The sequence below is a fragment of the Leptopilina boulardi genome, unplaced genomic scaffold (genome assembly GCF_019393585.1).
Source record: "Leptopilina boulardi isolate dan_hultmark-lab unplaced genomic scaffold, ZJU_Lbou_2.1 LbouV2_191, whole genome shotgun sequence".
Lineage (NCBI taxonomy): Eukaryota > Metazoa > Arthropoda > Insecta > Hymenoptera > Figitidae > Leptopilina > Leptopilina boulardi.
The window spans coordinates 150,727-166,831 of NW_026137742.1; the positions used below are offsets into that span (position 1 = coordinate 150,727).

At 24.7% G+C, this 16,105-nt stretch overlaps 1 protein-coding gene across 1 annotated transcript; it reads left to right on the forward strand.

Annotated features, from left to right (window-relative positions):
- The first annotated feature begins 485 nt into the window (after positions 1–485).
- LOC127277931 (uncharacterized) lies at positions 486–3,195 on the forward strand. The gene is made up of 7 exons (XM_051299379.1): positions 486–892; positions 1,224–1,437; positions 1,619–1,678; positions 1,830–2,027; positions 2,531–2,837; positions 2,943–3,045; positions 3,120–3,195. Exons 1-7 carry the CDS (start codon positions 600–602, stop codon positions 3,193–3,195), a joined length of 1,251 nt encoding a protein of 416 aa, XP_051155336.1. The 5' UTR covers positions 486–599.
- Positions 3,196–16,105: the final 12,910 nt, after the last annotated feature.

Consider the following 16,105-nt stretch of genomic DNA (forward strand, 5'->3'; position numbering starts at 1 on the left):
TTTATGTGTAGTGAAAAAAACTCTTTCCACATAAGTTAATTTTTTTCTATAATGACAGAGAAAATTATCGCCTTTAACAGTTTGTACCAATAAAAAGATTACAATAAAAAATTAATTTAAGTTTTTATTTACTTATTTTATTTATATTTTAATGTTAAAAAAAGTTTTGTAGTTTTTTCAAAAATTTTAAATTATTTTCAATTTTTTTAAATTATATTTAACTCTTTCTTGATTTTTTTGATTTCTAAATTCACTTTTTTTTATTTCTTTCTAATCATTGATAACCCTAAATAAATAGTTTGGATTGTATCGGAAATGAACTTTATATTTGGCAAAAATGTATTATTTTTCTGGCTAAAAGGTTAACAAGACGACATATAAATAAAAATATTTTATTGATTATTTTGAATTTTAAAATATGCTCTATTACCGAGTTTTTATTAACTTAGTTTAAATTTTAATAAATGAATGTATTGAATTTGTAGATCGGCTTTTCTTGCAGCGATTTTAACGATTGTCATTTTTTTTAAGTTTATATTTGTAGATGTCAACGAAAGATCATTTTCATTTTTCTCGTTATATTTGCGGCTTGTATAAGGATGTCCGAATTGGAAGAAAAGTTAAGTAATTCTAGTGTTATCGTAGTGAATAAATTCAAATATTATTTGTCGACATCAAATAAATCTACAGCTTATTGTGCTATGAGAAGAAAAAAATGCAAGGCAAAAGTAAATCTCGAAGATGGGAAATGGCAATGCGGACAGGAAATACATAACCACGATGCTCCTGAAAATGACTACGAGATTCAAAAGAAGGCAGAAGAAGAGATATTACGAATATGCAAAACATCAAGCGAGAGTTTTAAAACAATTTTCGATCAAGTTTGCGAAAGGTAAAGCATTTTTTCACCTTATAATTCTTTTATTCAATACAAAACGTCATTGCGTAAACAAAATATTTTTTCTCTGAATGAATGTTTTTTACAAATTATTATAATAAAAAATAACTTTTTTTGGTTATTTCCATTTAATTTAATGGTAAAAATTTCAATACTAATAATAATCGATGAATTAAGCTATAATGTGAAATATATGTCCAAAGTGTGAAGTTTGAAGTTGGTCTGATTTCATGAGATTTAATTTATTTCATGTACGTTTTGTCAAACGTGTATTAAAATATTGATAAATGTGACTTTGTGCTTATTATTAAAATTGTTAATTTAGTGAAAAAGTCACCCTATCTTTCAATGGATTAAGGCCTCGAATGATGAAAGCTAGGATGGAAAAATTTGAGACAGTTAAAACAAGCACTCAATTCTTTCAAGCGCTGAAATCTTCGGACACACACTGCAAGTCAATTGCTCCAGGAGTCGAAATTTTAAAGCTTTCATCGATCAAAAGCGATGTTGAAACTTTATACATCGACGATTCTTTTCAAGTAATTTTGAATTTAAATTTTTTCTCAAATTTTTAAAAAATCTATTATAAACTATAAACTTTACGTGCGTTAAGTGTCTCTTGTATAAAAAAATATGTAATTAAGTTTTTCTCTGCTATTCATCTAAAAAACTTAGTAATAAAGATTTCTCTTGTTATTAAATAAATATTATTTTTTGCAGTTGGAATTCGAAAAGTTTGACGTAAAGTTCATTAACTTTATTATTGAAGATGCAGGAAAAGTATGTTTTTTAATCAATTTTTACATTACTACTAAATTTTTAAATTAAAAAAATATAATATGTCATAATTTATTTTTTTATTCATTTTACATTTTCATAAATTAATAAAATTGTTTTTAATAGCAAAAAATTTTTCTTTTCGATTTCCAAGGGTTTCATAGTATTTTGTGCAGTAATCATATCACTGAGTGCGGCTATTATAAGAGAAATATTGAAAGAAATTCTATCAATGCCATTTATGCAAAATGTGAAGACAATTGTGGGCCCTCACGATTTGGACTTTAAAAGAAATTGCCAAGAAATGTCGTTAAACGTTTTTTACAAGCCTGGATGGTATCATTTTCGACAGGTATCTGCTATTTCATAATGTGTAAAAACTTATTTTTAAAATTATTAATTTTTTATTGTTTTCTGATTATTGAGTGTTCTGATAAAAGCCAATTGATATTTATTGAAAGCATTGAAAAAACTGAAAACTTATCTTAAAAATTAATTAAAAAATTATAACCAATGCTTTTTGAGAAGCTCCGTAAAATAAATGAAGAAAATTATCTAAATAAATTATGTCAATTACATTTTTTTAAAGATATTAACAAAAAAAGATATCTCAAAAATGGGCAATACTGAAAAAAATATATAATGGGGAAACGCACACATACACGAAATTAGGAATATTTTTTGAAAACATAATTCTTGACTTGATACAAAACATTGAAATAAATCGAAAAATCACAAATAAAAATTTTAAAAAATTTAATACTTTAACAATGATGAAACAATATATTACTGTCAATGTTAATATTTAATCACTTTCCTCATAAGTCAATTTCAACTTAAAAATAATATTTTCAGATCATGAAAGAGACTTTCATCGAGAATGAATTTAATTCGGACTCTGATGAAATTTTAACGGCAAGTTATGTCATTCCATTAGTTCCAACCCAAAATCTTTTTGATGCTCAAGGAGAGTTTATTAGCTGTACCGAAAAATCGAATGCGTACAGTAAATTCTCTAACGACGTCATAAAAATAGTTTCTAAAATTGGATCTGAAATATGTATTGTTTCTGACAATGTGGTTACACACAATAATATTTTTGAAATCGCTGGAAAACAATTTGATTTAGTAAAAAAGAGCAAGTCTCCAGGACAATTAATCGGTAATTTATTTTCTCACATAGAATTAATTCAAGTTTTTTAAACAAAATAGTTATCAAATAATATACTTTTTAATAAAACTAATTTTTCCACAAAAATTTTTTTAGAAACTCTTAACGACTTGATGACGGAGCGACAAAAAACAAAAGTTATATCAGAATTTTCTAAAATAATTGAAGATACTATTCACAAATTACAGAACGTTCCGAGGTAAACAATTTTACTAAATATAACTTATTATAAAAAATTTTATGATTAGTTGCTTATTAATTATATTATTTCAGATTGACCGTAAAAGCAGCATTTAAACTTATGCACGATCAAGTTAAGAAAAGTTTTAAATACACAAAACGTGAGTGATTTAGATAATTTTTTCCAAAACAATTATTTACATTTAATGAAATTCTGACGTTTAAGACCTTTTTTATTAACTTAATTTTAAAAATATCAACTTTTACCAACACAACCGACTTTGATCTTTTTTACGGTATTAATATGAAAAAAATATATTTTTTAAAAATATTTCTTATGAATAACATAAGTATAAATTAATAGTACCACCGATGGTCAAACTTCGAAAGTTTAACTTTGAATTGACATCTGAAGACAACAACGGAGTAGAGTCTTGTGAAAAACGTATGGACGAATTAAATGAACAAGAACTTGATGTAGAGTTGACGGAAGGTTTGTCACTTCTATATTAATAAATGCTTATAATTTAATCAAGTAGTTGGCATAATACGTTCTCATCTGACCGAAGAAAGCCTAAGGGTTAAAATTGAGGAGCACGATTGCTACTCAATTTTCTATCCCCTTTAGCTTTAGTTCATTTTATTTATTTTTTAAATTTATTTTAACAAAATAAGGTCCTTCTTTTAAATATAAATAAATCTAACTTGTATTAAATATTAAATATTATCAATTATTTATTTATATTTATTTCAGTTTTAATATTTACACCAGAATCCAATGCCACAAGTGATCTTCTGGACGAAGGGTATAACTTTTCCTCGGATGCAGGCATGGAGAGTAAGAAAGCACTTTCTTATAGATTATGTTTTTTTATTAAAAAAAAACAAAAATATACAATTTTATGAAATAAAAAGCAAAAAATATAAAATAATAAATTTCAGATTTGCTTAGTGAATTACTTAGCACAGAATTTAATCAGGTTTCAAAGCAGATGCATCAACAAAAGGATGAAAATCAGTTAAATAGTAAGATAATTAAAATAAAAATTATCTATAATAAAATTAGTAAATAGAAGAATATAAGCATCTCTTAAAATACGAAAATAAATTTTAGATCTGAATGATGAAATACTAAAAAATAATCATGAAGACTTAGCAAAAAGTGAATTTATCATTAAGATTGATCAGATGAGTCAAACTGAATCGCTGATTGTTGAAAATGATGGAAATAACTGTAAAGGTAATATTCAAAATGAAATATTTCTGTGAAACATTTCTATAAATTATGTTCATTAAAGTTTTTAAAAATCTATCTAAGTAAAAGAAAATACACTTGAGTACATTTTGTTCTGCAAGCAGAACGTTTGTCTGATTCTTTGCAAATTCGGAATTACAAAATTAAGAACTAGGTAAATTTAATGTTTTGCCTCACTTTCTCCTACTCTTGTCAGTTTGAAATTATGGACAGAAAATGAAAATATTTTCTAAATATAAATAAGATATATATTATTATTATTATCAAATTTCAGAAATGAAGGATCAAGCACCGCAAACCGAAAGTCTATTAATTACAGTAGATAAAGGGACTCAAACTGAGGATATTGTTGACATGGGTAGTAGACAGGATCTACATAGACAGAATTTTCGAGGTAAAATAAAGAAATTATTTTTGTCTATACATTAATGTTTTCACAATAACTCATTATAGAATTTTATGTATATTTAAAATCTAGATTCTATAAACATTTCTATTTTATTATAATTAGATAATTATTTTATCCATGGCAATTCGTAATTATAGGCAGAGAATTAAAATATTTTATTATACATATAAATACTAATAAAAACTAAATAAAAATTTAATTTTTAGGGCCACATCCCTACTACAGATTCCACCCATATCCACAAATTCCACATCCACAACAAGCAGGAGATTGGACAGCTCCGATTAGCAAGTTTAATAAAATTATTATTTTTTTTTTATTACAGCAGGACAATTTGGATATTCTAGAGATTTATAGATGCTTTAAAGTCTCTAAAATATCTTAATATATCTGATGCAAAAAATTTACGTTAAACATTGAATTAATATTAATTTCATATAGTAAAAAAATTTTTAATTTTTAGTGCCCCTTGCATCTACTAGCTACAGACCGAACGGTAAAAGAATTGAATAATATTATTCTTCTAAAATAATCAGTTAAATAAAAAAAATAATGGAATTATTTTTTAGTCACAGAGCCGTTTGTCAGACCACCAGGATATGGAATTCAGGGTTCAGGGACCATAGCACCAGAATATGGATTTCAAGGTCCACAGTTTGACTTGCAGTGGGGATTTCAAGCTCCACAGTTTGACCGGCAGTGGGGAAATGAAAACAGTAAGTTTTATAAATTTTTAATTCATTTTTAAAACTTTCAAAAGTTTTAAATTATACTGCCTATGTTATAATTTTGTATATTAATTTTATTTTCTCAATCTTGTGTGGAAAAAGGTCCAATATTTCCACAAGTAGCACGAATCCCAGTTTTTAATTGTTAAAAAACACGAAAGAAAAGTTAAAGGTTTATTATTTAATATTTTACAATTTTCCAGATGCACCATTCAAAAGACAGAGAAAACCAACTGCCCGATCTTACAATCACAAAATGAGAAATTACTACAACAAGCAATATTAATTAAATTATTTTCAGGTTTTTTCAATGTTATAATTTTATTTTTCTATAATTTATAGTATTTGTTTCTTAATATATAATAAATGCAAATTTTCATCAAGAAATAAAGACTCCAGGGATAATGCTACAGAAAAACATACAAAGTGGACTTATTTTTAAACCCTTCCTCAAAATCAAACCTTTGTGCAAAATCAATATGTTGGTACGTATTTTAATATACATGTATAATATTGATTTAAAAAACAAATTTCATAGGTTATTTTAAAATTAGCCAAACTTATCTATGTCATGTTCAAATTAAACTTTAAATTTTTAAAGAAAAACATTTCAGAAATTATTCTTTATTACTATTAATCAAAACAAGTTTAACTTAAAATTAATTTAAAAATAATTAATCAGGTAGATAAATCAATTAGAAAATTCAAATCAGTCAAAGTGTAAGGCGAAACTGTACGTAATAAGCCAGAAATTGAACATCGATTTAATTGAAAAAGGTTAACCAAGTACAAAAAGTTCTTCGAAGCAGATAAAAAGGTATATTTCACTACAATAATTTAACACAACACTTTGTTTTAAACTATAAATCTGTCGATTACCGGTGAAATTTTTTTACCCTTTGTAATTGACATTGTTGATATAAGTCAATATTTTTTCCGGCATTATTTTCAATCGAACTTTTATTTTGTAATAAATTTAATTTTTTTTATTTTATTAGCTTCATTATTCAGGATTTCAAAAAAAATTGCCAATAAAAAATAATAGAAATTTTAAAATAAATTATAATTTTGAGATTTTGAGAATTTTTTCATTTTAAATTAACAGGTTAGAATTCCAAAGACCATTTTTTTCATAAATAATCCACAATATTCATCAGAAAATTTATTCGAAAAAATTTAAACATATTAAAAAACAAATGCAAAATGTTATCCACAAAAAAAAATTAAAAATTCCATTTAAAAAATGTTGAAAAAATGCAATAAATGTTTCTAAGAGAATTTTTTTATTTTTAAAAGTACATAAAGCTATGAAAATTTTTAAAAGCTAGTAGAACAAGACTCATTTCGAGTTTAAAAAACATTTATTCAAAAAATTATTTTTCAAACTAGGTTTCTCACAAATTATGCCTTCAAAATCATGAAGAAGTAAAATATCTTATATTCAATTATTTAAAAAAATTTAAAGCTAAGCAGGTTGCCCAATACAATTATTTTGACACTACTAGAAAATTAATTAATTAAATTATTAACAAATAGATAATTTTCTCACAAAATAAATGAATTCTAAAAGTTGGAAAGAAAAACTTTTATATTTAATAAGTTACTCACACAAATGTAATGTATAAAAAAGTTTTATTATTATTATTATTATTATTTGTTCTTAAATATGTTACTTTAAAATTATACCTACCAATTAAGGCAGAAGAAATAAATTTTTCAAAATAGTCAGATAGTTTAAAGAATAAAAACTAATAGAGTTTTCGAAAACCTATATTTTTTTCTAAAGTTTCTAAAAAACTAGCAAAAATTTATTAACAAAACCGGTTGTGCAAAACGATTTATCTGATATTTCAAAAAAATTAAAAATTAATTAAATGTATACATTTTACAATAATTATAATTGTAAATTAAAATAAAAAAAAATTGTAAAACTTTATGGATAAATACTTTTTAGAACAAGTTCATGCCTCCTAAACAGTTGGAGAGGAAGTTTTTAAAGTTTCAAAAAAACTAGCAAAAATTTACTAACAAAACTGGTTGTGCAAAACGATTTATCTGATACTTAAAAAAATTAAAAAATCTAATAAATGTATTTTTTTTACAATAATTATATGTCTTCCAATAGACAAAGAAGAAAATTAAAAAAACCAACCAAGTAAAATATGTGACCATTGGGTTCTACAACACCCAATTTCTATTTTTGAAGAATTTATTATAATTGTTTGATCTTAAAATCGTTCTGCACAAATTGTGCCGTCAAAATCTCGAAGAAGTAAAATGCCTTTGCAATTCATCTATCGATGAATTAAAATTAAAACAGGTTCATAAAAAAAATTATTTTGACATTAATGCAACAATTATTACTTAAACTACCAAATAAATAATTTTATCAGAAATGATAGAAGAAAAATATGAAAAATAGTTGGAGAGGAAAAATATTTCATTTTAATTGTAAATTTATATAATTTGAAAAAAATAGTTCAGCAAAACTAATTTATTCTTAAAATATTATGCCTTCAAAATAATTTAGAATTCTAAAAATTTCTATTATTGAAAAATTTATTATAATTGTTTTATCTTAAATGCGTTCTACACAAATTATGTCCTCAAAATCACGAAGGAATCACGTAAAAAATCTGATATTTTCAAAAATTAAGAGCTATATAGGTTCCGTAAAACTGTCAATGATAAATTTGAATTTCGAAAATTAGAAAATTTTGTAAATAAGTATTTTGTACCTTAAATATATATGCCTTCCAATAGATGGAGAAGTCATTTTTTAAAACTAAATTTTAAATAAATAATAAATAATAATAATAAAAATCAATAAAATATATGATTATTTGGTTTTCCAAAACTCATTTTCTATTGGAAAATAATTTATTATTTATTTTTGATCTTTGAACAACTTATGATTTTAAAATTCTGGAGAAGTAAAATACCTTTGTAATGAATTAATCAAATACAAAAATTAAGTTATGAGAAGATTCCACAAAAAAATTAATTTAGCACTTTGAATAAAAAATACTTAGTTAAAAAATAAATAATTTATTTATTAGCTGAATACCTTCGAAAAGATGGAGATGGAAATTCCTTTTTTTAATAGGAAACTTACAGACAGGCAAATAAAAATTAGATCTGCAAAACTATTTTTTTTTAAACAAAGTTCATTAGCATTATTATTTGTAGTAAAAAGAATTAAGTAATAATTATACCTATAAAATAATGGAGAAGTAAGAAACCTTTGTAAAAAAATTAGAAATTTTGCAGAATTATGAGTAAAACAAGTAATTAATTTAATATTTTATTTAACAACATTATTATTTTGAAATTAAAAAAAAACACAATTTATTGATACATACTTGTTACCGTAGTATTATGCCTCCAATTAGGTGGAGAGGAACAAATTTTTTTCTACGAAATCAACATAAATGTAATAGAAAAATTAGTTCTGCAAAAGTGATTTCATTTTTTCAAAAAAGTAGCTACAAGAATTTGTTTTCTGCAAATTTTGTAAATAACATGTCTTAGAAACAATATAAGATTAAAAAACTTTTCTGTATAATAATGAATTACAACAATTAATAATTACAAAAATTACAAAAATTTATAAGGAAATGCATTTTACTCTAATTATTATATGCCGTTTAATAGAAGAAGAATCATTATTTTAAAAATACAAAATGAAAAAATTTACAATTGGGCTCTGCAAAACGCATTTCCTACTTTTTAACAATTTATTTTAAGAATTTTACCTCAACAGAGTTTCGAACAAGCTTAAAAAATAGTTTTTAATCATGTTCTGCAATAGCATTCTATAGGCACCACAAAAAAATGAACAAAACTAACAAATAATTTTCACCCAAATTAAATGCCTCCTAAAAAATAAAACTCCTTTTTTTATGAAACTTACAAAAATTTATTTTCAAGAATGGAATGCATGAAAATTAATTTTTCTTTTGAAAAATTTATTATAAAAATAAAGTTACATGTAGTAAGTTATAAATTATCCCTTAAAATAATAATAATAATAATAATAATAAATCCCTTTCAAAATAAGCTAAAATTACCCTTTCGTAATTAATGAACGGCCCCTAGAGGGTTGTCAGCAAAATATCACGCTACGTTTAAAAAAAATAGAAAAAGCATAGGAAAAATATCACAAGGGGGGTGTCAAATTTTCCGAAAAAATTATCACATGCTTTGTGGATGATCCCAAATGTATGCCCTTTAATAGCTGGAGCAGAGATATATTTTTTTAATTAAAACATATCAAAATTTATAATAATTCAATTTGGAAAACTTATCTTCTCTTTGAGAAATTTATTATAAAAAGATATTTCCAATTTGGTTACGTATACATCATGCCTTCAAAATGATGGAGAAGAAAGAAACCTCATTAAATTATAAAAATTACAAATATTAAGAGCAAAGCAAGCTCCTCAAATGAATTATTTGAGCAAAACAATATCAAAAAAGCAAAATAATAGATAAATAATTTCCAAACAAAACTATTGCCTTCTAAAATAAGAAGAGGAAAAATATGTTCAAAAAAAGAAAGTTTTTAAAGATCTAAAAAATTGGATTTGGTAAAACTTGTTACCTTTAAATAAAAATTTATTATTATTATTTGTTCTTAAATGGATTCTTAAAAAATAATGCCTTCAAAATAGTGAAGAAGTGCAGAAACTTTTTAAACAAATCAGACAATTTGAAAAATAAAAAGCGATGCAGATTCCGCAAAATAATTATTTTGGTACTAATAATAAAAAATGATGAACCAAATAAACTAATAAATAATTTTCAAACAAAATGATTGCCTTCTAAAATAAGAAGAGGAAAAATATTTTTTAAAAAAGAAAACTTTTAAACATCCAAAAATAATGGATTTGGTAAAACTTGTTTTCTTTAAATAAAAATTGATTATTTTTATTTGTTCTTAAATAGATTCTTAAAAAAAAATGCCTTCAAAATATTGAAGAAGTGTAGAAACTTTCTAAACAAATCAGACAATTTGAAAAATAAAGAGCGATGCACATTCCGCAAAATAATTGTTTGGGTACTAATAGTAAAAAACAATTAACCAAATTAACTAATAAATAATTTTTCAACAAACTTAATTCCTTATAATAGATGGAAAAGAAATTTTCTTTTTTAATAAATATTAAATTTTTATTATGAAAAATTGTTTTCTTTTTTCAATATTTGCCATAAGAATGTTTTTCATTGGGTTCCGCATATATCATGCTTTTTAAATAATGCAGAAGTAGAGACATTATTTAAACAATAAAGAATTACAACAATTATGGCTTTTAAATAATGGAGAAGTTTAAACAATAGTAAATTAAAATTATTGTGACGTAAAATGATTCAGTTAAACACTTGCTCTAAATCATTAAATAAAAAAAGTTTACAAAAAATTATAGACCAATTCTTTGTACCAATTACATTAATTATATGCCTCTTAATAAGTGGAGAATGAAAATAAAAGAAAATCAGACTTACAAATATTAACCTTCGCCGGACTGGATACTTTTTATATACACGGTTGACAAGATCCCACCCAGGGTGGGCCAAATGTTTTCTTCTTTGTATATTGCAATAAAAACTTAGAATCATTCAGTTTTTTTCCAAAATTGTTATATGTTACCAAATAATATATTTTATTAATGTTTTGTTGATTTTTTATTTGTTTAAACAATTTATTATTAATAATTTATAACTTTTTCAAATATACATACGACAGTAGAAGAATTTTATAAATTTGTTACCTTTTCTTCGTAGTTATTAATTCAAAGGTTATAAATAAAATAAAATATATAATTCAATTTGCAACAACTATTATTATAAATTGTTTAAACAAATAATTGTTGCTATTTATTAACATTCTTCATAATATTCCTAGAAAATTGCAATTTTTTCTAATTTTGCAACTTAACAAGCACAACATAATAACACAAAGATTTTATATGAATTTACTATTTAACCAATTGGTTAAACAAATAATTGTTGCTATTTATTAACTTTCTTTATAATGTTCCAATAAAGGTACAATTTTTTTCTAATTTTGCAACTTAACAAGCTCAACATAATAAACATGAAGATTTTATATGAATTTAGTATTCAAACGATTGTTTAAACAATTTATTGTTGTTATTTATTAACTTTCTTGTAGTGTACCTAGAAAGATGCAGTTTTTTCCTAATTTTGCAATTTATCAAACCGAATATAATATAGCCAGACAGATTTGACATAAATTTACTAATTTAACAATTGTTTAAACAGTTGTTGAATTTACAATTTTACATCAAATCTATCTTTTATTATATTCGGCTTGATGAGTTGCAAAATTAGAAAAAAACGGCAACTTTCCAGGTGCCGTACAAAAAAAGTTAGTAAATAACAACAATAAATTGTTTAAACAATTGTTCAATTAATAATTTTACATCAAATCTATCTTTTATTATATTCGGCTTGATAAATTGCAAAATTAGAAAAAAACTGCATCTTTCTAGGTGCAGAACAAAAAAAGTTAGTAAATAATAACAATAATTGTTTAAACAATTGTTGAATTAATAATTTTACATCAAATCTATCTTTTATTATATTCCGCTTGATAAATTGCAAAATTAGAAAAAAACTGCATCTTTGTAGGTGCAGAACAAAAAAAGTTAATAAATAATAACAATAAATTGTTTAAACAAATGAAAAATGCAATATAATATTTTTTATATCTATTATTTGACATCATAAAACACTCACAGTGAAAAGTCTGCATGATTTCAAGTCTTTTTGTAAAATAGAATTAAAAAAATATCTGAATCATCCCGGTTATCTCCGTACATACATTGATAAAAGTTATAAATAATCAAGAAGAAATTTTTTTTAAAAATTTGTTTTTACATTTTTTGAAAGTTCTTAAGATTTTGTTCAGTGACTTAAAATCGCGATTCAATTAAGGCAAAACTTTAGAAGATATGGCAATTTCAATTTGTCTGGCCCACCCTGGGTGGGCATCTTGTCAAGCGAAGGTTAAAATAAATTAGTTCTTGAAAACTCATTTGCGCTTTAAAATAATAAAATAATAATAAAAACATCCCTCTCGATAGAAGAGATGAATGGCCCAATAGATGGAGAAGTACAATTTTTCTTACAAAAAAGACAAAAATGTAAAATTTGCGGATGAATTGGTTCTGGAAAATTCACTTCTTTTTTAAAGAAAGTTCATTATATATGAATTTTCTTTAAAATACGTTCCTCACAAATCATTCCTTTAAATAAATGGGGAAAATATAATTAAATTTAAAACAATCATATAACAAAAACTTTTAAAGTTGATTTTTTAAATAATTTTCAGTTTATAGAAAACATAAGGGCGTCAAATTGCAAAGAATCGATACCCAAAATTTTATGCGCCTTTAGGTTTACATTGTTTTAAAACAATTTTGTAACTGTAGAAAAAGTGTGCTAGAATATTTTCTAAAAGGTATATTTTGATAATGAAAGGTTGCCTACATTTTCAAATATTTAGTCCTTTAAGATCAGTAAAAAAAATCAGCCGCAACTTTGTCAAAGCTGAGACGCAAAATGCCCTTCTTTGTAGAAAATAAGTTCAATTATATAAAAGAAAAACTTGATAAATTTGTCCTTTAAATATTATATTTTATATTTTTTTATACAAAAAATTTATTTTTTCAGAAATAGTTGTATACTATTTAAAAGGGCTTAAAAATGGTTACAATTCATTTAATATGCTGTATATTATATGTAAAGCTAATAATTTTAGTTTTTTCCTGACGACAATGTATCAAATATTTTGAAAATTAATTATGTTATATGAAACATTTGTTAAATATAACATTTTTTAAATTTACATTTGTACAAAATAACCTGTTAACACTTTTTAATATTTGTAACAAATAACAATATCTTCATTCTCTATTACAATATAACAATATTCTTTTTTGTACAATATAACATTTTTGAATTCTAATTTGTGTGAAAATGATACCTTCTCTTTTCTAACAGCAATGACCGGGATGCACATGAGGAGTGGTACGGAGCATGACAACCAATGCACTCTTTAATAGCATCTACAACTCTTTTGCCACAACGAACACAAAATTTATCACCACTATTTAATTTCGAGTCACACATTTTATATCAAAGTCAATTTTGAGGTTAGTAAAATATAAGCACGGTCCTCAATGATTAAGAGGAAGACAAAATAAATAAAAACAGTAACAAATTGTAGGCACCAAAACCAACAACCAGATTGACCGAAAACACTCACGCCGAACCAAACTCGAAAAAATTTATTTAAAAAAGTATAGTGAGCAACAAGCGAAAACGTGTTCAGAGGTAGCCACCATTTAAGTTCATTTTTGATTGAAAATTTGGTTAATTAATTTTGAATAGAAATTTTAGAAAATAATTGAATTTTATTTCATTTTAAATTGAAAACTTGGTAAATAATTAAATTTTAAATTGAAAATTTTGGATAATTATTGGATTTTTAATTGATTTTGAATTAAAATTTTGGGTAATAATTGAATTTTAGTTTATTTTGAATTGAAATTTTTAAAAAATAATTAAATTTTATTGTGATATTTTTTTTTAAAAATTATAAAGAATTGTTAAATTTCATAAAAATTTTAATTGAAAAATAATTTTGATATAATTGAATTTGTGATGTATTTCATTAAAATTATTAAAAATAATTAATGTAGTGAAGAATCATTTTAGTTTAAAATTTGTTAAATAATTTAATTGAAGAAGATATGATGAAGATCTACATTTTATACTAGAAAAATGTATTTTATTTACATTTTTTTTCAAATGTAAAAAAAATGTCACATTTTACTAAAAGAAGTCGATAAAAGTCTTATTTTTGAAAAAAGTCAGAAAAAGTCGTATAATCCGAGGCCTGTAAACATATAATTTTCATTATTATTATTTAATATGTAATAATATTCTAATAAATTAAATTATTATTGATAATATTAATCTTTAATTTCTTTATAACAAACAATTAAACACTCAATTTGGCGCGCTTGCGCGCGTTTAATTTTGCTAGTTAAATATAATTAATTAAATATAATCGCATCAAAAAATTTATGGGTAAACCATTTGCCATAACCGCATAAACAGAAACTTAAAAACAGCGTCTGCTACATTTCAAATATCAGTGTCAAGAAAGTATGCGCAGAACACTCAAATTCGTCTGAATAGCAAAGCACGAACGATAAGCCACGCCTTCTAGTGGCTTGTTTTTCACGCCGCATCTTTACAACGGAGTTTCCCCTCCTGGTTCTAGTCTTCTTGACTCAGGGTCTAGTGACAAAACGCAACGCAAGACGCTGCCATGGGACTGAAGCCTAATTTGATGTAAAGTGGCAGGTTCTACGACCGAGTTGCTGGAATGTGCCATATAAAGGTACTTCGGCAAAACATTCCTCCTTAAAAAAATAGACCAACGCACAATAGGTTCGGGAAAGTCGATCTCGAATGAGGTACTTGTCATAGAAAAGGGCACACATATATCTCTGTCCTTTTCTAAATCATACTTTGCGTTCGCGAAGCAGTTATGCTTAAGGCCTAAGCACGACTACTTTGCGAACGCAAAACATGGGTTAGAAAAGGACAGAGATATATGTGTGTCATTTTTTATCATATGCATCTCGTTCGCGAACGACTTTCGCGAACCTATTGTGCGTTTGCCTTTAGGCCTAATTGCTAGAAATGGTCGAATATATCGAAATGAGCATTAATAATGTAAAAAGTAAATAGAACGTTAAACTCCTTTTTTTTAATAAAAGGGGTATGTTGAATGAACACTAAAAAAACAATATTCTAAATTTAAGAATATAATCTTGGCTCCTATTTAAGTATACTTTCCTTGCATTTTATTCTTGAAATTAGAGTATAATAGTTTTAAAATAGGAAAAAAATGTCTTAAAATAAGAATATTTCTTTTAAGAAATGTTTCTTGTTTAAGGAGTACTGTATTCTAACCTTAAGAATAAAATGCATGGAAAATGTACTTAAAAAGGAGCGAAGATTATATTCTTAAATTTAGAATATGATTTTTTCAGTGAAAATGTGGAAGCAATTAAAGGAACATGTATGACTTCAAATATTTTGAGTCTTCTTAACGAAAAAATCTCAATTTTGAAAAAATCTAAAATAAGGGACATACATTTATTTGTAAATTAAGAAAAAACAATAACATATGTCAGAAGAACATATTCTACTCCAAAAAATAGTTTCGCTTGAAACTCGACAATTGGAAGTTATTTGACGTCGCAGATTACACAAATGAGTACATTGAATTTGCTTAAAACAAGTATTAAACATATCCGAAATTTTTTTTGTTTTTTTTTATTTTGAATTTGCTAGATTCGTAATAAACAACCTCGAATATCACACAGTGACCATTTTTAAGCGAATCAAACTGATGTTAGATTCGTAATCATCAACACCGGAAAACCCAGAGTAGACAGTTTTAAGCAAATCCGATAAGTTTTTAATTGTTTTTGTGCTCCTCATTGGATCCGAAATTTTGAATTTTCAAAACCTAATACCGAAATTGTAATCTGCGACCTAAAAACGTGAAGAAGTATGAAAATTAAAGGCGTATTTAGACTTCGGCAGCCTGCCTGCCTGCGGGCAGACGGGGCAAGGGGAA